The following is a 23871-nucleotide window of genomic DNA, read 5'->3' on the forward strand; positions in this document are numbered from 1 at the left end:
AGGCCAGCTAAGGTGCTTTAATCGCTCGCTCTCTCGACATCTAGGTTTTCATTCAAAAAGGGAAAAAAACAAAACACCGGCACTTAAACTCGCATTAATGGAGTGCAGTTGAGGATAGCGGTGCTAATGGTACTGGGATAAGCTGCGGCTGTGCCTGAAAGTTTGTTACTGTCAATATTGACTCCCATTCTGGGACCTGGATACCACAACGGGATTGTGCCTTCTTCTGGGAACGTCAGAGGGTGATTTAAGGGGAAATGAATGGGGAAGTCCCATCCTTTTCAATAACAGTCTCCTTTAATTATGTCACAAAAAATGTAATGGGTAAGAAAGCCTTCGTAATCTACTGTGTGCAATAACCTGCAGAGACAATTGAAACTAAAGAAACCAGTTAGTCTAGTTGAGTTTAAAGCTGGGATGTTAGGACAATGAAAGATGAATCTACTGGAAATGCCCTGATTAAAGGTGCCAGCATTTTAACATCAATAAATCATTAACATTCATTTTGAGACATTAGTACAGTTACCGTAAACAAATGAGACCATCACTGAGAGGATTGGACAGCCTCTACCAGCCTCAACGCTGCATTTTACATTGTGTGCCACCGGGTAAAGTCAGGACTGTTTCTTCTCTCTTTCTTCTTCCTCTTTCCTTCCCCTTCTCTTCCTTTCACTTTAAAATAATATATATATATATATATATATATATATACATATGTAAAATACACACAAATTATGGTCTGCATCCCCCTCATTTTAGGGGAAAAATAAGAGAAACCTATGGTTGGCTTCTCCGACTTGTTACAGTTGAATGGATCCACTGCTCAGTAACATTAGGGCACATCACACATGACCACTCACTGGCTCACCTCTCCCCATTATCCAAACACATTTTCTAAATCGCTGCTTTCACTTCAACTACCATTTAGCTTTTGCATAAGAAATCTTGGATATCTTGGCAAACAGACCCATCTCAAATGTTTATATAAGTGCACACACCATCAATCACATAACAAACACAAACACACACACACTAACGCTTAGACATGCACTTATTCACTTGACGGAGCAGTCATAACACAGCAGTGCTACACGGGGACAACCGCTGATCTCTGCGCCTGAACTCCCCATTTCTCACATTGGGAATTAACCAACGATAAAGCAGGAAAGAGAGAAAGAGGAGTGCCAGCATGGGTGGAAAAATAAGTCTAATAGCTCTATCAATGCTCCGTGGAAGGGATTGGGATTACAAGCCATTTTAGTGGCCATTAATATGGATATGACACTAAAACGGTGACCTCTGACTCTGCAGAGAAGCCATGCCATGCCAGGCCAGGCCAGGCCAGGCCAGGCCAGGACACCAACAATCAGGTTTTGACTCATCAGGGCCCTTCAGCTGATTTTGATAGATAAGCTGTTTGATCAACACTTTTGTACGACGAGAAGATTTGTGGCAGTTTTCACTCAGTTTGTAGAGGATTTAATGTGCCAAAGTGCTCCTGAGATGATGAAAAACTAGCATGTACTTTATGATGTTAACGTACAACATAGCAAACTACATGAAAACTAGATAAATAGAAGTGAAACTGCTACCAATCTTTTTGTCATTATTTGTTATTTGATTGAAGACCGTCGGTGCATTCCTTTAATGTTAGCATTAACATTACACACATACACACACACACACACAGAGATGTATACTAAAAGGGATCTAGGAGGGGTTAACCAGAGATTGATGAATAATCCTAATCTTTCGGCTTTTGTGCATATTCTCCCTTTCAGCGCTGAATCCAACAGTCCGTAAAAGAAGAAGCAGCCTTTTCAGACTCCAGGCTGGTCAGATGTGGCTTTGCTTCAGTCCCAGCTTCCCTCAGTGTTTACTGAAACACACAGATATAAAGGGAGAGGTTTGATTAGGCACAGGTGCAGGCTCTTTGACAGCCAACACTCACTGGTCCTCTTCATCAAGCCATTGTGGAAAAGAGTGTAGAATCTACTGTGGAAACAATCCTAAGACTCTTGCCACATCTGATTCATGAACCTTTCTCATGCCACTAAAATGACACAAATTACATTGTAAATTTATAAATCAAATGCAGCCGTTGCTTGAGCATCATGTGAAAACAATTGACTATTTACATATGACACCCAAAATTATATGCCTTTGGCGCATGTGGAATTGAAAAATACCGACTTTTGCTGTGAAATGAGCGTAAGGCTACAATAGCTTGGTGAATGAGGGCCGTTGTCTTCTCAAGCGGGACATAATTTTTCAGCCCAAATAAGGGATTTTGGATCCTACTCCCTTTCAGTCTAACATGAAAATGAATAGGGGTGTAAAATAATTGTATTAAACTACATCCAGCACTAATATTGACTATTTTTGCTTTCAACGGTTCCTCTATTATGCATGTCTTTATTTACTGAGGTTCTTATGGGTTTTGAAGCTGCAATGAAAAAATAAAAACCTATTTTAATATTTACCTATTTTAAGAAGCGAAGGATTGGCAAATGGGATCCTAAAATCCAAGTTAGCAATGACATCGCATTCTTTTGCTTCTCATGATATGACATGAATGCGTCATCAGTCCCAGTCAGTATTAACATCTCATCTATCATTGTGGCCGTTGCCAATTTACATGCTGCTGGTGTAATCTGTGGCTCATGCAAGTCTTATGTGCTGTGAATGGGTATTTGGCTTAGGCTTTTAGGATTATTTATACTCCAAGAATCATTGGAAATAGTTTGTTGAGGTCACTGCATGTCTGTTGAAGAAACATGATAAAAACACTGACAATTTATAAACACAGACTGAGGAATCTTGAATGTTTTTATTAAGTTGGTTTGCATATTTCTTAGGTGACGGTTTTGTTTCATTGTGAATGTGTATTTTCATGACACAAAATGTCTTAACTGTGTATCAAATGCTGAAGAATAAACAACAGAAAAAAAACTCAATGAAACTAAAAGGCTTTTGTAAAATGATTACGTCAGTATGACACAGAGAAAAACATTCCCTGAATCAGATGAGTCAAGACACCTCATGACATCTGAAGTACTCTGTTGAAATAAATGGGTGTGACAAGTGCTCACACAAGGTACAAAACATGTTAAGGAGTACAACGAACACACAGTACCTCCTGATGAAATGACCCTTCATGTCAGTGGATCCTCACTAGATCAGGGAGTTGACAGCAGTTGACTCATCTGAAATGTGAAATCGTTCCAAAATTGTTTGTGACAAAACTAATCATTGTCATTCAACCAGAAATCCACCATGAATCCACCATGTTCTTTGTATGGTCTTATGCAGTTAAATCAGTATTTGTAAACTTTTGTATTTTCCTGTTAAAGCTAGAAATCAGAGAACTGAGACTAACTTGTAATGTCACAGAGAGACAAAACTTAGGTTTGCTCCATTGACAATGAATTGGAGACTGTTTGTTTTAGCTTTAAAACCAAATGAGTTGACTTGGTTATATTCCATTACAGTAATAACAGTTCTTAACTAGAAAATGTGTCCATATCACCATAAAACCACCTTGGCTACTGTCACTGAGTCCACAAAGTAGGTCTCTCATTGTCTGTCAGTGGAACAGCTCCAGGATTTATCTTTTGATGGCACCATAAAGAGAGTGTTGGCTCTCGTTTTTTTTTTACTTTGGGAGAGAGCTGTTGAGATTCACCAATCAAAACTGAGAAATCGAAGTTCATATTAATACAACATATAGGTTCTGTTTAAGTTGGATTTTTTTTCCTTTCAAGATTTGTTTACAAATGAGACAGGCTCTACTGTCTTCCTAGATTTCTCTGAATTTGAAATGGTATTATCCATTTCCTTTGATTCTTATTTGTGTCAGTTTAGAGCCAACATGCCGAATCGTTCAGCCTGACAGAAATAGTCTGTCATCTTTTTTGGAGACAAGCATTAGCTATTCCTAGGCTTAAGTTTTGACCAGATGCCCAAAGTGTGGGCACATATCTGCGTACATGCACACACACACACACACACACACACGCACACACACACACACACACACACACACGGGCTGTGGCTGTTTGTGTGAATAGGTCCCCAGCTGTTGAGTGCTATGCAGATGTAGCAACCAGAAATGGGGGATTACAGCTAAATCTAGAGAGAGAAGGAGGAGGGTGTGTGTGTGTGTGTGTGTGTGTGTGTGTGTGTTTGGGGGGGGGATTAGGGAACAGCGTGGAGACTGGAGGGGAACGTACGACTGTCTGAAACGAAAGACAAGGGTTAAGAGGGGTCTGAGGAAAAGCAACCTGATGATAGAGAGATTAGACACAAATGAGAACAGGCAGAGTACCGGGAGAGATGGAGGGATAATCAGAGAAAACGTGTGAAAGAAAAACAACACAGGAAGAAAGAAGAGACGAGTGACAGATTTTTCACGAGTGATGGCTGTAGGGAGGAAAAAACGACTACTGCTAAAAAGAAAAACAATCCCAGGCTGGGATTCTGTAAGGCTGTTACAGTCAGTTTTTTCACTTGATTATAAATTCATTGATTTCTTCAACTTTCCCACAGAAAATCTGCAAAAGAAGGCAGCGTTAATGCAGGCCAAAAAAAAAAATGCAGTTAAAGCATCTTAAACCTTATATCCATTTATAAACTCACACATGGGGGAGGGCCGGGAAGTTTTTGCTAATCAGTTTCTGCAGAGGAACAGTGCAGCTTTCAGCAGAGTTCAAATGTGTTTTCTATAATTCATAAGGAGCTTTAGCCTCTTAAATGGAAAAACAGATAATGGATTACATTCTAAAAAGGAAGGTTATGCGAGTCTAACTTTTTTAGAATCACAAGCACTATTTATAGGGAGATGAAGACACCTCTGGTTTCTACTTTGGTCAGGCAAAGGCCTTAAAAAACAAAGTTGGTGCACGAGTGATGGCTTGTCAGGGGAAAAAAAATCCTGCTTAGTTTTGGGCTCCTATTACAGTCTCATATCTACCTCCGCTTCATCTACCCCAGGGTTAGAGTAATCTTACCCTTTTTAATATTCTGAACATTTTCACACACGCTCTGTTGCTGCGAGTACTAGAGGCTGCTGCAGACAGCAAATGTGGTGTGTTTGATATTCTGCGATAAGTTTCCTCCACTTGTCAACACATTAGCCAACTGATCTGGAGAGGATTGGCAAGAGCCCAAATTAATGTGCGCAAAAGCAAAGCCCTCTAGGAAGCTTAACGCCTTTCTAATTAAGATGCACATTGACATTTCCCTGCTTTCAGATGGGTCTTTGTGCATCTCTTAACAGCATGTCCAAGAAAGACTGCCATAGAAAACCTTAAATTAGTATGTTGTTATTGTAGAATTAGAAGTTTTCATTTAAATTAAGCTGGTAATGATTATTCTTCAATAAATGCAAGGTTTTTGCCTATCGCATGGGAACAGCTATATTGTCCTTGCTCTAAAATTACAAATTTTGCTTTGAGAAAGCCAGACGCACGCTCTCTCCAAGTATTCAGGGCCAATTATGAGCTCAAAGGAGACTATTAATAAGATTACCAACCCCATAGACTCCTCTCTCCCCAGTTCTGCATGAATCAAATCCATACAACAGTAACACGTAATAAACAAAGGAAAAAAACAAAGAAATCACACTTGTTACCTGCTTGGTCACGCCTGCTAGCTGGCACTGCGTCACCAGCGGATTGTCACATCACCTTCCCCATCCTCTGAGTGTCTTTGTTGGGGGGGAGCTGGCATCATATTTCCCTGGGCATTAAAGGATGTCGTTTTGCATCCCAAAATGTCTCCTCACCTCATCTCAGCCCAGCCCTCCACCTGGGTCAGCCTCTATCCGAGGAGGAGGAGAGCTGACTCACAACGACCCGCAGCCAGAGGAACGTCAAGTCAGATCCCAAAACCTGGTGAGATTTGAAGAGGTCCTATTGGGATACTTTGAGACCAGGGGACATGCACCTGGGATCCCACCTGCGACCCGGTGAACAGGTGTGTGCTGTCACTGTGACCCTGAGATCATTAAGGTTCACCTAATGCTCATGGCAACCAAGATACCAGGACACTGTTACGCAGCCATCATCACTAAACTATTATAATCCCGAAGGCCTGAGGAAAACTGTTAGTACAGTAGGTCAACTCATCCCCATCAGCAATTACATAACAGATAATATTCTATACAGTTTTTTTTATACACATTTATTTTTGCCCTGTGTGACTTCACTTGATTCACTAATTTCTAGGTGTGTGAATGCTGTTTAATTAATACTGGATGCCCCTGGGCCGCTTAATTGATATGATTAAACCATGATTAAACACAGGCTTCAGCAATGTCACACTACGCTGAATCAGCATAGTGAGATAGTGCATTGTAGAGCAGATATACAGTCCTATTGAACCTCGGCAGCAATGTTAACCTAATCCAAAAGTTAGACGTGCTTAGCCTACATGAATAAAGATAACAAAAAAATCTATTCAGGGAACAAGAACCACGTAACACATAAACCAACCCAGTGTTGTCATCAAAAGCTGCATTGGTTTTTTTTTTCAAAATCCAATCTCTTCTTATAGGCAGACATACTTAAACCCGTTACATAATGCTTTTCAGATGTCCTGCTTCATACTGTATACATCTCACTGGCACTTTCACCACCAGCACCCCCGGGTGAAAGAAGGCTTTGGCGACCTCTATGGGTGATGAGTAGCATGGTTGTTCAAATTGATTTCAGTAGATATTCCATGTCTCTAAACAGGACATGATGTCTGTTATCTGCAAGTATGTTACCTGGCAGAGATGTTGCCCATATCAAAATATATTTTTTAATAAAAACCTAGTTGGAAAGTCCCTAAGTTCGTCTTTCACACGAGAAAATATGAAATTGAAACCTGACTTTTCACTCCCCCACCTTCATATTGAAATACCTGCGAGATGTGTTGCCTTTAAGTGCTGTGGGAAATATCACAATCTGAACACATTAACGACCGAACATAGTGAACTGGAAAGAGGGAATTTTCTGATACTTGAGTTCCTTAGATGTTTAGGAGGCAGACAGCATGGAAGCAGTGTCAACAGCTGATGGTAAAAGTGATTTATTTTATTATTATGTGTTATTGTTTAGCATTTTACGTTAATAATTAGCGTGGGTGTGTGCTTCCACTTTCATTCTTCGTTTCAGTTTTAGTTGTCACGCATGTACAACAACTTTTGGATAATAAGTTAATCAAAACATCAATTATGTGCCCGACGCATTTTCTCCGGTTGATTTCTAAAAATGAAACACCGGCCACCACAAAACTACTTTTGTACAAGGTCAGTTTCCATCATTTTCCGACCCGAAGCACTTCACTGAGCTTGGAGACGTGAAAAAACGGAGCTTACGGGGAGGACGTGAAGGCAACATCAGTCTCCGTGATTGTCTCGCTGATGTCCTGAGCTATAACAAGTTCTCCGAGGAGGAGGCATCTGTTTCATTGTCTGGGCCAGACGGTGCAGCTTGTCAGGGGAATTCTTCTAGACGGCGTCGGCCTGCCCATGCTACAGATGGCTTATCTCACAGTAAATGATTCAGAAAACGATAATATGCCTCCAAACGGAGAAAAGGTCATCTCCCTTTGCTAATGGAATGTCTTCCTTAGTTAGAGTCTGGGCAGAGTCCTTGTTAAATATCTATTTCAAGGTGGAAACACATGTGAAGCTCTGTGTCTGTAGTTTAGGGACGGATGGGCGTATTTAATCCGCTGGCAACACTTCTGATCCTCTCATTTGAATAGTAAGCAGATCAATTAATGTTTTTAATTTCGACACAAGCAAAACATAACCCCCCCATTTAAGGTGTAAATATGACAGTTCTAGTGCCGTTACATAACAAACTATAGTCATCGTTAATTCCTGCAAAATGATGGTTTAAGTTGTCAAGTCGGGCCCTGGAGCAGAAGCTAAAATCCTTTCACTGTTCCCTCAGTGTCAAAACAGTGAAACGTTAATGTGCAAGTCCTAACCTATAAGTAGGCTAGGGACTGCAAGCCAAGGCCTAATATTGAGCAAACACATGGTAATTATCTGTCTGTCAGCTAAATGCTCAAGTGTCAGATGCAATCAGAAGCCGTTTTTATATATTATAACTCCCTCAGAGGCTACATAGACTCGTACACCGAGAGCCAAACAGCCATAGAATAGAAATGAATAGACAGGGATCAAACAATATTTGCAGATAGTTGTTTGTTGGAGCCTGTTTGGTTAAGGGCAAATCAGATTATGTAATATCTGTTGTCAATCAGAGAAAATTATAATTTAATTAACTTTCAAAACTTTCTGGCACTTATTATATCATCCTATGTGGCAGAACCCCCCATTTGACACCCCCTCCCCTCCAAACACACACACACACACACACACACACACACACATACACACAAATACTATTTGACCCAGGCCTGGAAATGAGCAGCACAGACAGCCAACAGCTGCATCTGCTCTATTTCTCTCTCTCTCTCTCTCCCTCTCTCTCTCTTTCTGTCATGTGATTTCAGGTCTGATGTATAACATCAAAGACAAACTCTTATCTGCCCCCTCTGTCTCTCTGACATGGACATTACTGCATCTGAGAGATGTGTCCCTCCCTATTGTCAACTTCTTTCTGTTCTGCGTACAAAGATTAGAAAGAAGCTGACAGGGGCAAATAGACAGGAGAGAGAGGTGGAGAGACGGAGGGAGATAGATCTGTGGAGACATGAATGGCTTGCAGGTGTTTTTTGGGAGAGAAAGGGCAGAGCAAGAGAGAGAGAGAGATGATAGATAGAGAGAGAGAGGAGGGTGGGGGGATGGGGGGTGGGAGAAGAGATTTGGAGCCGTGACTTTTCCCCCCGTGTTGTTATTATGTTTTATGGCAGAAGCAGTGTTTGTGAAGTGAAGCGAGGCGCAATAAGGATGGGCCATGTGAAAAAGGGTGATCATTTCACTCTAGGAGCATGTGAGTACTGTGTTTTTACATGTCTGCTTAGCACCAACATATCTAAAAGTCAAGTGTGAGGGAAAGAGAGTGGGGATTTCAAGTACTGCTCAACAAAAACAAACAGAAGTGAGGGGAAGGGTGAGTGAAGGTGAATGAGAAACTTAAGATAAAGAAAGGGCAGAGGGAGGCAGAGTGAAAAGGGCTGTGCTCAAAATATAGTCAATATAGGCTATTATATATGTAGAAATAAATACACAAAAATAAATTTGCAAAAAAGATTTTAATTGTCATTGTTTTAATCATTCTTGGTTCAATTTACAGTTTTTTTTTATTCATTCTTGTCAAAGGTAAACACATTTCTTGTGGTTGTCTTCAACATCAGTAAATGCTTTTTGCCCCCTTCCCACGCCCCGTAACGTAAACTAACATTACAGAAGAGCACATTCTCTCATACACACTTGCATATTCAGATCCTACAAACAATTCCTTAACGGATACGAAATTTCTAAATGCCACATACTCGAAAGCGCGGACAAAACACATTCTACATACATACGCACACAAATGTGCACACATATGTTTTTTTCTCTTGCTCCCATACACACGCACGCACGCACACACACACGCAAGCAGGCAGATAAAGACTTGCATACACGCTCACACACGCATTGGCACGCACACGCACATTCCATAACTGGCATGTATTATAAATATACATTACAATGCAGACTCCTTGTTTCTTGCTGTGAATGTTGCAAGTGCAGCACTTGAGGAATGCTGTCCTTCCATCAATATCACCTCTTTCTCTAATTTCCTCTGCGGTCACAACTGGTTTATGAGATGCTTCTCGGCAACATAATCTGGTTAGCAGTATCTGTTACATGAGAGCAGGGTTACTGAGTGTGTGTCCCTGCTCACGAGTCATAACCAATAACCTGCTCTATCTGTCAGGCTGAATTACATCTGACCATCTATCTACACAAGCAAATGCTCCAGTAGAAATTCCACCGTTAAAAAAAATAAAATAAAAAAATAAAAAAATGGCACAATAGCTTATTGAGAAAATGCCTACAAATGTACACTAATAAATTAGGTAGATAAATAACATAATTTAATGTTAAAATAAATACATTTAAAAGTAAATAAATTAAAAAAGCACAACATTGTAATCTGATTAATGCCAGCCTACGTTGTCCTGTATTACAATATAAAAAAGTGAACTTCTGTTTATTTGCACATTCACACGTGTTTTTTTTTTTTTTAACAAAATGGCGGCAGCGTTACTTTGTGACTCAAAGCACAAATTCTCCTCAGGCACCTGCCGCGCTCTGGCGACTGTATGGGGTCGTTTCCATGGTGACTGTGACCGCTGTAATGGCCATCAGTACTGATTGGCTGGGGTCCTCTGAAGTGGGAAACGAATAGACCAGATCGTCTGGATTGAAAGGGAATTTGCTGCTGAGAGAGGTTTTCAGAATTGTAAATTAGTGGTATTCAGAGCTTCTCTGTTGATTGCTGCGAGGAGAAAGGTTTGACATCCGGAAAACCTAAGCGAAGTGCTGAGGGTAAATGCATCGGAACAAAACACAGATCTACCACATCTACCACATCTAAGTGCCGTCAAATTACTAGTCCAGAGTCTGTATTTTTCTAGGGTTGTTACAGTGTGAAGGCAGGAAATACAGACACAGGACTAGTTGTAAGAGGGCACTCACTACTCCTCTAAGAAATGCAGGCTTTGCGTCTGTACCTATCACAAAGCTGGGGGTATTTTTGATGTCTGGAGAAAATGGATTCTTGAAAGGCCCATGGATATCCTCACAAAGTCTTTCCCTTTTCCTAAGAAACACCGCGGGCTCCTGTATCAGCAGCTCCCTCACACCAATGTGAAAACATTCCTCATCTTCCAGGACAATGGCAGCAGTTCACATCACTGACTGACTATATAAATGCCCAGCAGAGCCCAGGTAAGATCAGTACAGTTTCAGAGTCCAGCTCACTCTTTACTGCATCACATCAAAGTTGAGTTTAATCCATTAGCGCACTTTGGTCCATGGTCCAAAGCCTACAATCCATTGGGTCTCCACGGCAAAATCCACTCCTGTACTGTCCATTATATTCCTCAAAGCTTACAGTTACGGAAACCGTGCTTTCTTTCTTGGGTGCAGCTTGAATTCCTCAGGAGATTGACATCCATGCTACGGTTAAGGGAGTGTAGCCTACATCCAGCTCAATACTAGTCCACTTTCACTTGCCCTGCTATCACTGCATGTGACAGCCTTGCCAGTTGGCTGCCAGGCACGACAGCAGCACAGAAGTCTGATTCATATTCTGAATATTGGTTTGTGGTCTCCATGTTGTGGCACAGGCACCTACATGAAATGCTGTGGTATTCATATGGCAATGATGTCCAACAACACATGGAGTGTCAAAACACACTGGTGTAAATATGATAGCAAAAAGGCCTCTCCTTTTTTTTTTTAAAGTCCAGTAAATTATGTCCAAGGTTTGTTCTGTATCGTTTTGATTGTGTTTCTAATCGGTTCTCTCCTTTGTCTCTGCCCACTTTCAGCTCAAAAACTCATGGTCGGTGGATACAAAGCCCTTTGGACAAGGTGGTCCAGCTATGCATGAAGTGTCACTCCTGGCGACAGTCGCTAGGACAACAGGGTGGCAGACATGAGCAGCATTGCCACGGTGAGAAGAAGGCGATCGCGTGATGGGCTGCTGCCACTGACGCTTTTCTCCAGTTTGGGAACTTCGGGGTTAAATTCATCTGGAGAGACAAAACACCGAATGAGAGAATAAGAAAGTGTCAGAGAGAGCGAAAAAACAAAGAGAGAGAATGTGTGAGTGAGAAAGAGAGTGAGAGAGATAGTGAGTGTGTGTGAGAGAGGAAGAAACGAACCATTACTACATTATTAATTCATCAATCTAAAGGCAATGTGTGATGCATGCAAATTGTGCTTTTACATATGCAGAGAAAAGGACATGATGCAATTATCAACAAACCACCAATTATCATCAGTGCCGCTACATATGGCCATTTTCCCCCATGGGATGGAGAATTAAAAACACTTTGTTGCCGTTCTATTTTTTTCCACGTATTCCTCTTTTCACACTAATGATGTTTTTATCCTACAGGGATTTCAATCAAACCAAATTACTATGGCCTTGCCATTGATTAGACACAATGGAACATTAGCTGGAGGGGAAAGAGGGAGAAAGAGCTGGAGGAACACATTTTGTAATATTCAGTAAAAAGGCTCTAACGTGGATTATACCGAGTCATTATGCTCTGTCTGTACGTAATGTTTCCTGTTATATCTCCGGTTATTTCACGCCGAAATAAACCAAAAGGAACCAAGCTGAGCTGCACTGCTTACACATCCATCATAGCTGCTAGAATAACCTGGGCTGGTGCTGCATTGATATACAGAGCGCTGAGAGCACAAAATGTTAGGAAAACCTCCTTTTTCTATGGAATAAACTGACTGCAGGGGAAAGCTATGATATCTTATTGAGTTCACCTTTTAAATCCACCTCAGTCATAAAAGAGGACTGGAGTTGAACGGGAGGAGACAGGTTCAAGAAGAATTTTAAGCCTTGAGACTAAAGTCAATATTACAGAAGTTTTCAGGTTTAGCAGGTTAAAGCCCTTGCCTGGAGTTTGAAGAACTCCAGGCAGACAGTCATGGGTTAACTCGAGAAAACTCAGAGACAGAAAAAAAAAAGGTAAAGTGTTAAGAGACATCAGGTACAGGCAACAAATACATGACAACTGATGTGTGACAAGCGGTATCTCTGAAATGAATCCTCAGAAAGGAAAATGTACAGAATTTTGTTATTGTTGTCTCTGTATAGGAGCGCAGCATCCAACCGGGCCAGTTTGTCCTGGTTGTGAGTGACTCTTGTCCACGTCAGAGCCATTCTTAGTAAACACAAGGCATCTGTCTGCAGTGGTGACACACAAAGCTGACATTCACACCGTGATGCACCAGGATGAACTCGGTAAACAGAAAACACACGGCGCAGGCAGGAGGAAGAATATAAACTAGGCTTGCCCAAGGTGGGGCCCATAGGTCACACTTGGTGCTTCACAGGTCCTTTTATAGCTCTCCAAAACTCTTCAGAGAGACACTTTTCACAAATAAAACATATAGAGAGTATATGTGGAGTATTTTGGTGTGTTTATAGGTGCAATATACTTGTGAAAATGTGCATATAACAAGGCATATTATTTTTTTTAGCATTTGTGAGATATACAAAACAAACAGATCAATAAACATATAGAAAAAATACAAAATATATTACACAAACAAAACCTGTGTATAGGGCCAAGGATCTATATTAGGTATTTGTAATTCGCCTTCTTTTTTTCATTAACAACACATATATTTTAAAAAAATACTTCCATTTCATGAAATAATATCCTTTAAATGCCAACAACACTTGAATCCAAACACCCTTACACACCCTCATACACAAACTCAAAACTCTGCTCACTGTAATGTGACAAGAAAGAAGACTAGACCTAACCTAAAACAAGGCAAATTAACAAACACAACGATCAGATAAAACCGAAGATGCTAATGGCTGTGTGCTACATTTGGAAATAATCCCATTTCCAGCTGCATTTTCTGGTCCACCACCCAAGCTAGGCTACGTTTCAGCCATTAGCCCTCAGCACGCCTGCTGCAGAGCCTCAGAACAGAAGGAAAATGTTTAAAGGGTGTGTATGTCACAGGTGGGAGGATGTACAGCGTTTACTGAGCGGGTTTGCTGCTGGAGACGGGAAGGTAATGTTTAATTCAAGCAGGAAGCAGCAAGACTGATGCTGAATTCCTGTAGCAAATTTGTGGCAAGAAGGCACAATATATAGAGCGCATGCACATGTAAAGTCACAGTTTGTTATGAGATGTTCACCATCTTTGTTCAATTTCACTCTCCATATGGGAATAACTAAGAGCAGAGCAAGGGCCTGTTGTAAGGAGCCACAAAAAATGACCAGAAAAAAGGATAAATCCAGTTAGTACCAGTGCTTTGTTACAAAGTAATGCGTCATTGTAATCACATTACTGCCTGTAACAGAGTAAAGTTAGGCATTACTGTTCCAATTTCAGTAATCACATTACAGTTACTGATCGAACAGATACTTGCATTACATTCTTTAGCCTGCTTTACCTCTTTATTGGTAATATCTGTCAAACGATTCTCTCATCTTATCCTGCCCTCAAGTCATGTCGGATATATCAGAATTACGAGTACAGCGCACACGAACGAGTCAACAAAGTGGTAAATATGACTTGCAAAATCTGAATTTAACGCTGTAGGCTCTATCTTTATTAAAAACCTTGAAAGAAAGATTTTCTGTCTGTCATTATTTAGATACTGCTGCTGCTAATGTGGGCTTATGTCTACCGTATTTATTGGCCCAATAAACGCAAGTAAGTCTAGCACAATCGTTTTAGGGTGTAACGCAAAAGTAATGTAACGAGTAGTGTAACTAATTACTTTTCTGAGGGAGTAATAAGTGAAGTAATTCATTATTTTTAAGAAAAGCAACGAGTAATGTGTAATTTATGACTTTTTTTTCCAGCAACACTGGTCAGTACACAGGTAAACACCGTCGTAAATCAATCAACGGTGACGCAGAAGCAAAGCTAGCAGAGCAGGGGTCATGTAGAAAATGTGGAGAGAGAGAGAGAGAGAGAGAGAGAAACAGAGAGAGAAAAAAAGAGAGCGAAAAAAAAGAGAGAGAGACAGAGAGAGATGGGTCAATACTAAGCCAATCTGTGGCTCTTCTGGTCCTGAGGGTGAGTCAGCCAGTGGGTGTCCAGTGGTCAGCGAGGCTACCAGGGTATGGGTTGTTGTTGGGTAAGTGTGTGTGTGTGTGTGTGTGTGTGTGTGTGTGTGTGTGTGTGTGTGTGTGTGTGTGTGCGTAAATGTGTGTGTGTCCCGTTTGTGTTATTCCTCCCAGTGTATTCAGCCAAATGCATCAGAACGCTAGAGGCTATATGATTTTTTATGACTCCCTGCCTGTGTGTTTTTTTATTTTTTTATTATTAAATTCTACGTAAGCTTGAGCCTGAGTTACTGCTGAGCAATTCGCCCACTACTGAGCTTTCCTTTCTTCTTCTGCCCCTTCTCTCTCACACAGCACAGCACAGCCCCCCCCCCCCATCTTTGCCCCCACTCTCTTTTTTTTTATCTCTCTTTCTGCCTGTTTCTCACTCTGCCTTATCTGTCCTTCTTTCCATCAGGCTTTTTTCTGTCTTTTTTTTCCTGCTGCATTTCTCTTTCGCTGCCTCCTCTCTGTCTTTTATCTCTCTGCCATTCTGTCTCTCTCTTTGTCTCACTCTTCCACTCTTCCTCCTCTCTCTCTCTCTGCCTTTTTCTCCTCTGACACACTCTATTTGCCTTCTTCTCTCTCTTCCTCTCTCTGTCTCTCTCTCTCTCTCTCTCCCTCCCTCTCTCTCTCTAAAGGTACTCTGTGCTGATGGCTGAAGGGCTCTTTTCACTCCGTCTCTGCTGGTCTGAGTTTCCATCTCAGGCAGGTCACACTCTCTTAGCCCTCGTCACAGACAGCCTACAGCTCCCAGAAACAAGCATACGAAATGATTCCCGGCAAAGAGGCTTTTGTTTGAGGTAGGGATGGAGAAAAAAGAAAGGAAAATAGAGGGTTTATGTAACCACTCAACTGCACAATTGACTTGCTCGCTAACGTGCCTTCTCTTTAGGTAAACATGGACCTTTCATTCCTTACAAGACCTCTACTGACCTTGCGGATTTGGCGCAGGGGAGAAAGGGAGGTTTACATCTGTGTGCGTGTGTGTGTGTGTGTCTGAGAGAGAACACTGATATGTGACCAACATGGAAAAATAGGCACATTCTAGGAGGTAGGCATTCAGAATTTCAGAAGTCAGTAAATTATTTTCTTTGAATTATTAAAAATTTAATGAAAAATGGGCATTTCGATCAAACTATTTCTGATGTAAAAATGGGTCTCCTGTTAAGTGAAAGAGGTTCATGCCATTTGCTGACATATGCATTTGTTTGCTCACATGCATGCCTGCATATATGTATATATAGGCATGTATGTAACTGCATGTGAAGGCTGTTCAGTCACTAAACATTGCAGTGTTGATGGCCCAACCCATATTGCACCACCACAACAGCAGGGCCTGGGCCGGGAAGTTTTTGCTCATCAGCCACAGTGGCCTTTGCATTTTAAAATTCACCAGCCACTTGCATTATTTTGCCAACCATAGAATAAACAAAACAAATGGTTGGTTACATTCCACAATGACTGGCAGACCAAACAAACTTAGCGGCCACAGCATGTATTGACCAGCATTTGGCTAGCGGCTGCTGTTCATTTTTGGTAGCTCAGAGACTGAAGCACGGTCACTCACCAATGTCATGTATTTTGATGTTTGGCCTGACTGTGTAGTCGGGAGGAGTCTGACTGGAGTCATCATCTGCCTGGGAGACTGAGAAACACACCACATACACACAAATGGGGAGAGAGAGGGAAAAACAGAGAGGGAGAAAAAGAGAGAGGGGGGGCAAGAAAGAGAAGAGAGCAAGAGATATAGGAGAGGAGAGAGGGAGAGAGGGAGAGTTGACACCCCATTAAAATGACAACACTGAGTAAAATGTGCATTTTAGGCACCATTAAAGTGTATACGGTTATAGAGCAACGTGGGCCAGTTAGCGTGTCCCTGCCACTGAGAAAGCACAAAGAAATCCTGGACCGCGAATCCAGACTTCCAGCTGAAGATTAAAACCATTTGGAACTGGGGGACAGAAAGCATTATTACATTTACTGTTCGTCTAGACATGGAATTACAGTCACTCTGATTTGCCAATTTATGCATGAATGAATGAATGAGAGCTTGTGCTTGTGGAATCTGTCTGTGTGCATTCTCTACTAATTTAACTGAATGTGTGTGTGTGTGTGTGTGTGTGTGTGTGTGTGTGTGCGCACGCGTCTGATGCTGATTCTGATCCATATTGCTCTAAAGCAACATATGGCAGTATACATAAAGGCCGGAAGCTTCTTTCACCATTTCGATTTGCAAATCCTCACAAATTTAAAGCATATGCTGTGGATAATCACATTTCTTTCTTTCTTTCTTGTCCAAGAGTCTCCAAAGGGTTAAGGTGGGGAAGATGCAGAGAGAAGGAAAAAGGTCTGGAGGCAGCAGAAATGAATTGGGTATTTTGATAGCAAGCTGTTAAAATGACCTTGCTGTGTAAAGGTTGTGGATCGTAAACTGACTAAATGCACACATAGCCTTTCATGCACACGCTGGCACACATACACACACACACAGCTGCACACAGGCACACATTAAAAAATTTATAGCTGAAATACTACCATGTGCAGAGTTGTGAGGTGTAAACTAAATGCACACACGCCCACACACACACACACACACACACACACACAAATGCACAAGCACAAACATGCTCAAACCCATACTCCTCAAACACACACAGGGGTACACACACACTCACACAGGCACAGAAACACACACACACACACAGAGGCAAATGGAGGCGTGGTAGACACTTCAATAGATTAGCAGTGACACTGGGATGGGGGGGTTAAGGTGATGTGTACACAGGGGCTGACACTGGCCTGAGTGTGGGATGTATTAGTGCTGACAAGGTTAGAGGAGAGGGGGAGGCTTTCAGCGCTGGGCTCCCTGATCAAAGGCCTGCAGGGGAGAGAGCAGGCTACCGGGGTAAAAATAACACACAGTATACAGAGCAGCAGGCATCAGAGAGACAGAGAGAGAGAGGGGGGGGGGGGGGAAGTAGAGAAAGACAGTGAGGGGGGTAGAAAGAGATGGTCAATGTAAAGGGAAGATTCAGTGTTAGAAGGGGAGAGAGACAATGAGACATCGGAAGAGGTAGAGAGAGAAGGAGAGAGAGCTGAATCTTGCAGCCAAATCTTGTTGTTTTTTTGTTTTTTTTATGTCTTTTGTACAGCTTCACAAGAGCATGTCATTCACTAAGAGAGAGAGAGAGCATTACTGTAATAGCACTGAGACAGAGAATAACATTAAGCCATCACTCTCAAAGCCCTGCTCGGAGGGAACAGACGCCATCATCAAAACCCGCCAAGACAGCGCAAGGCAGAAAAGCCTCTCTCTGAGACAAGACCGTCAGATCTTAGCTTTTCTCTCTCTCTCTTTCTCTATCTCTCTCTATCTCTTTGTCTCTCTGTTTCTCTGTGTGTTTTTGTGATTGTGTGTGTGTGTGTGTGTGTGTGTGTGTGTGTTTGGGTGACACAGAGAGACAGGTGGGAGAGAGGGGAGACAAAGTAGGTGAGAGTAAGATAGTGAGACAAGGGAGAAAAGGTCTAACAGGGAGTGAGAGAGACAGAGACAGACGGGAGGGAGTGACATACTGAGATAGAGATAAGAGAGAGAGCCAAAAACAAAGAGTTGGACCTCACCAGTGGAGCAGCAGACGTAGACCCTCAGTCTCAGGCAGCTGTGGCCATGGTGATGGGTGGGCGTGGCTACAACAGAGAGCAAACACACACAGCATGTCAACCTTGTGCCCTCTGCAGGCCGCCATACTGCACAACCCTAAACAATCAACTGTGTAAACTGCAAAACTGTGATTGGACTGACTGTCCTCAGCTGAACTTGCAGAATCTATTAGCAACACCCACACACCGTCAATACATGTGGGTGACAGCAGCCCAGGAGAGGTTCCTCGTTATAATCCCAGATTGAAATATCGGCTGCGCTTTACCCCTCAGGGCCGTTTGTTACCATCGTGACGCACCGGCACTAACGTTTACTGGGCGGACTCACAGATGTAGTAGTACTCGTGGGCCCACGTTGAACTCGTAGCCCAGGGAGAAGGCGCTGTACCGCTGGAACTTCTCCGAGAACTTGATGGGCGGCGTGGGGCGCGTGGGGCCGGTTGCACTCCCAGCGCTTGAAGCCCAGCTGGGGGTCGCAGGTGCGGTAGCCCCGTAGTTGACCATGTAGAGACGTACTGCTCTGCCACGGTGCCGCTCTAGCGTCCCCGCTGGCTGGTGTTGTAGTGCGGGCAGTAGATGTCCAGGTAGTCGTTGACGCTGACCTGCACCGTGTAATCCCTCCCTCCGTAGACTGGAGGAGAGAAAGAGATAGATAGAGGGAGAGAGAGAGAGAGAGAGGAAGAAAGAAATGTGGATAAGTAATGACAGGCAACATAAAAAAACCCTAACAGTGATAAACTTTTCCCCCGGCGTATGAAAATACCCTCTTTTTTCAAGAGATAAGCTATTACACCTTTTCCCCCTATGCATATAAAAACACATATTTTCACACTCCATGCCTTGTGGCAAGGGCTGAGAATGGTGCAGAAAATAATAACCTCCACGCCTGTCTTTCCCCCTGAGCCTGGTGCAGGCCGGGGTCACTGAGGCGGAAGCAGATCACGTCAGTGGCGATGTATGCTTTGGCCGCAGGAGGACCGACCTGCACACCGCACATGTGATGGACCAGGCTCCCTCGGCAACCGTTGCTGCCTGCTGATGGACGAGCAGGCTATTAGCAGGTACAGAAGGTCGCACTAAGGTTGTGTGTGTGTGTGTGTGTGTGTGTGAGACATACATGACAGTACAGTAAGATGAACAAGCACTTTAGAGGATTCAGGACTCCTCGCTCTACTTGTCTAGTGCTGAGCAACTGGGATGAGATGATTGATATGATCTGGCATTCAGCCCCCATACTGTGATCTTTGGTGTTTATAATACTAAGTATACTCATTATGTAAATTACACAATCTGTAATTTGACAAAGTAGAAGTCATTAGAAGGGCTCCTGCAGGTGAGTTGATGAGATGGGATTTGTCCTTAGCTGCGATCTAAAGAACAGTGATGTGTAGCCTGCAACAACTACAGCTGTAATGACTCATTTGTACCAGTAGGTGGAGCTATTGTGCTGCATTATGTTTAAAGGACAACCCCCCCCACTACACCCACCCCTTCCGCCTCTGCTCTCATTTCTTTCCTCCTGGTTCTCCATTCTTTCTTACACATTTTCTGTTGTTACACACACACACAGACACACACACACACACACACACACACACACACACACACACACACACACATAAGCGCACACACATCCACACATTCACGAACATCATTCTATGTGCATATATTTTGCAGATGAGCAGACATACGAACTCACACACTCACTCACACACACACATTCACTCACACACATACATTCACACACACACACACACACACACACACACACACACACACACACACTCACACACAAACTCACAGACATGCTCACACAAACATGCACACACATGCACGTTACTAGGTCAGGTCTCCAGAGAGATTAATATTCAATTACAAAATGAGGATCAAAAATGTCAAAACACCTCTCTCTCTCTCTCTCTCTCTTTCTCTATCTCTCTTTCTCTCTGTCTCGCCATCTTTCTAAGTGTGGCGTTATAACTGTTCCTTTTTCTGGATCTTCTCCTCCACTCCCATTCCCTTTTCCAGCTCCACCCCTTCTATTCGTTTGCGATTACACACATGCTGAGGCAGATGAATATCAATTCTCTTAACCAGTGTTCTTTCTGGGCCATCAATCTTATCTCTGCTTTCTATCCCTGGTGCTCAGATGTGAGATGACAGACTTTTGTCTTGCAGTGTTGCGGGAAGAGACAACACAGCTATGCTTCAAAGGGACTATATTTAGAGAGGGGTTGGGGGGGGTGGGGGGTTGGAGCAGTAGGAGAGAGTAGTGGGGAATAGAGAGAGAAAGAGGGAGAGAGAAAGGGAGAGAGGGAGAGATGTACAATAGGGAAAGGAGAATGGGGAGTAAAGAGACCCAAGATCAAAGTGGGCGAAAGAGGGTGCAGTGAATATGAAAACATACTATGAGGAGAATCATGGTTGCAAGCGGTGTGTGTGAAAGCAGGACAGGAAAGACGCAGTCATTGAGAAATAGGTGAGAGGAAAAGCAAGCAAGAGGGGGTGAGTGAGTGAAAGCAAGGAAGCAAGAGTGGGAGGGAGAGAAAGAGAGTGTTTTTGAGCACTCAATAGTATTCATGTGTAAAAGGCTGCTGAAGTACTACAGAAACACAGTACTGCAAGTACAGCTATAACTATGCTACCAGCCTCCCTTCATCCCTGCTGCCATTACCAAACCATTCTGACCATCCAAAGGTCTATTGGCAGCAGAGGCAGAAAAATATGTTAAAATGCACATGGCTCACTTTGTGGCAGCCTACCAAAATAGACGTTTATGTGTGGTTCATCAACATGTGGTTTGGATGCAAATCAAGCCGAGGATGGATGTATTACTGGCTTGTTTTAGTTGTCACTTACGCGTAGCTATAGATGGACCACAAAGGCACAACGTTATAGGAGAGGAAGAGGGGAAAGGAGGAAAGGAGGGAGAGTGGTGGCTGTGGAGAAGGTAGAGAAGGAGAGGTGGAGCAGGAGAGAAAGACAAGAGGAAAGGAGAAGAAGGTGGAGTGAGAGGAGGAGGAGGCCGAGAGGAGGCGGGGAGTCCCTCTAGGTGTACGCTGTTATATAAGCCGTCCACTTAGTGACACAAGACAGAAAGGTTGCAGGGCAGAGAGGAATGGAGGGAGGGAGAAAACGGACGAAGGGGGTGAGGGGATGGAGAGATTTAATAACTTACGGTGGGTGGGTGGGTGGGTGGGGGGGGGTGAGGGTGAGGGAGGGAGAGGAAAATGCGTTGAATGATGACAACAAAAAGAAAGGCATAGAATGGGAGGCAGAGGCCCAGACAGAGACATAGTGCTCCCCGGGGACGGACATATATGTAGTAAAAGTGCATAAAAAAAGACTGATGGCTCTCATTCTCTTTCTCTTTTCCTGTATTCTGTCCCCTCTCTCTATCTCTCTCTCTCACACACACACGCACTCACACTCTCTCTCTCTCTGTGTCTCGCTGCTGTGCATTGTCTCTGTGTCGGATTTGCTGTCTCATCATCATTTTCCTATGAGCGAGAACGCGCAGCTAGTTAGTAAAGGCTGCACAAGCTGGTGAAGACTACCAGGGGAGGCAGATAGCAAGAGAGAGAGAGAGAGAGAGAGAGAGAGAGAGAGAGAGAGAGAGAGAGAAGGAGAGAGATGGATAAAGAGGGAAAGAAAGAAAGAGCAGGGAAGGAAGACTGAGACAAAGATAGCAATGCTGCACCTTTCACATCTGCGCTAAAAAGAGTCTTTTGAGAATACTGCCGGTATCAATAAATAACAATGGTAAGGTACTGCTACAGCTAAAGAGAATAAAAAAAAAACCCAAGTACAGTGGCCAGAAACAAACCATCTGCTACAGTCATGGGGAATCTATAATTCCTATAGCAAAACAAACAAGCAAACACGCCCACTGTCTTCAGCATAACAGTGAGACGAATAAGGCTGATATATAGATAGACGTTTGTAAATAATAATAAAAATGGAGAGAAACATGAAACATATTCAGGAAATATTTCAGTTTGGAATAACATCTGTAGTGTTAATAGTGAATAGTCAGTCAGCAATATTGGCTGTCCCAGTTAGTGAGCGATGTCAGCCGCTTGTTTTTGTTTTGCTTAAGTCTTGACACATACAAACTAAAGCAGGGAGACCAAGAGATTTTTCCCCCATGTTCTTTGTCACTTTTCTGTAAAATTATTTTGCCTGCTCGCATCAATAAAAGAGGAAGCCTGAATACTCATTTTAAATGCACATTCCAGCAACCCGCTAATGCTTGAGGCTGGCTTTCACTGAGTAATGTCAAGGGGAGCGTGCTGGAAAAGGAAAACATTATACCAAAGCCAAATACTGTTTAGGAAAACATCTCAATTATCTACATGAACTGCAAGAATTCAATATATTTTGCAGTTTCATGCTTTTGACCTCTAAAGATTTTGCTTTCTCACAGATATTTAAATATTTGTAATATTCAATAATAAATAACACTATGGGATCGATACTATTCCGTTCAGGGTATCGGCTTCTGTATAAATACTCTGTCAGTATACAGAATGTTTGTGAATGTCTAACCATCACGTCCTCCTGCTCCAACAATAACAAGTAATCTGGGTCTGATTAACACTGTGTTGTTTTTTGGTGTTGTTGTTGTTGTCTCTATTGCTTGTTGTCATTATTGCTTTCCGAGATGGCTGCCATGAATATGTAGTTCATTAAACTTGATTATGTTAAACCTTGTACTTGCGCGTGTCGAGTCTGGCCGTGGTTTTCTGACTGTTGCAGAATCTTCATCCAAGCAAGATGAGGTCAGCATGGCATCATCATCGGCGACCTTAAAAACACTCTCTCTGCAGTAATCAACATCAGCCTCATCAGGAGGATGAACTACCGATGCGCGAAATGGTGTGACTTAGATGCCATTTACCAATCGTCTGTTTACCACAGACACACTCCTCCAATCCAGTCCCTTGGCAGGGACAAGCTAGGCTCTGCTGTTTTTCTCTGTACCTCAGCACCAAAACTCATTACTCGTGCGCGCACACACACGCACAAAGACACAGACAAACATCACACATATGCGTGCAAGTGTACACACATACACACACACACACACACACACACACAGATACGCACACACACAAAATGTCTCTGGTGAGTCTTCCACTGATTGAGTTAGCGTCGCAATTAACAGCCCGGTTTACCATGTTTCGATCCAAAATGGAGGATTGAGGGAGAAACAAGTGCTGAGCCAGTCTGGGGGAAGAGGCAAACGCTGCAACTCTCCTCTATTACTATTGGACTACTGGGACTCATCCACCAGTTTCCTCCACAACCTCACTCAAGCCTGGCCAGAGAGAAATTGGGGAACATTACCTTTTCATATTTACCCATTCCTCTATAAACCTCCCGCCGGTTTATCCCCCGGCCTTCCACCTCAGCTTCTTTTATTTG

The 23871-nt window shown here is 42.8% G+C and overlaps 1 protein-coding gene and 1 long non-coding RNA gene across 2 annotated transcripts in view; one reads left to right on the top strand and one right to left on the bottom strand.

The window, feature by feature from the left end:
- Window positions 1-8809: 8809 nt before the first annotated feature.
- LOC139643002 (uncharacterized) lies at window positions 8810-12208 on the top strand. The gene is made up of 3 exons (XR_011695059.1): window positions 8810-8954; window positions 10781-10903; window positions 11509-12208. It is a non-coding gene; the product is annotated as an uncharacterized lncRNA (long non-coding RNA).
- Window positions 11594-23871, bottom strand: part of efna3a (ephrin-A3a) — a 48692-nt gene continuing 36414 nt past the window's right edge. Inside the window, 8 exon segments of the mRNA XM_071518106.1 lie at window positions 11594-11712; window positions 16352-16429; window positions 18406-18471; window positions 18773-18791; window positions 18793-18861; window positions 18863-18944; window positions 18946-19058; window positions 19060-19075. Coding sequence (XP_071374207.1) covers window positions 11594-11712; window positions 16352-16429; window positions 18406-18471; window positions 18773-18791; window positions 18793-18861; window positions 18863-18944; window positions 18946-19058; window positions 19060-19075 — 562 coding nt within the window.

Source organism: Centroberyx affinis, unplaced genomic scaffold (assembly GCF_046629955.1).
Source record: "Centroberyx affinis isolate AG114_WGS23_722 - 3 ecotype Tasmania unplaced genomic scaffold, CSIRO-AGI_Caff_v1 ptg000046l_1, whole genome shotgun sequence".
Taxonomy (NCBI): Eukaryota; Metazoa; Chordata; class Actinopteri; order Beryciformes; family Berycidae; genus Centroberyx; species Centroberyx affinis.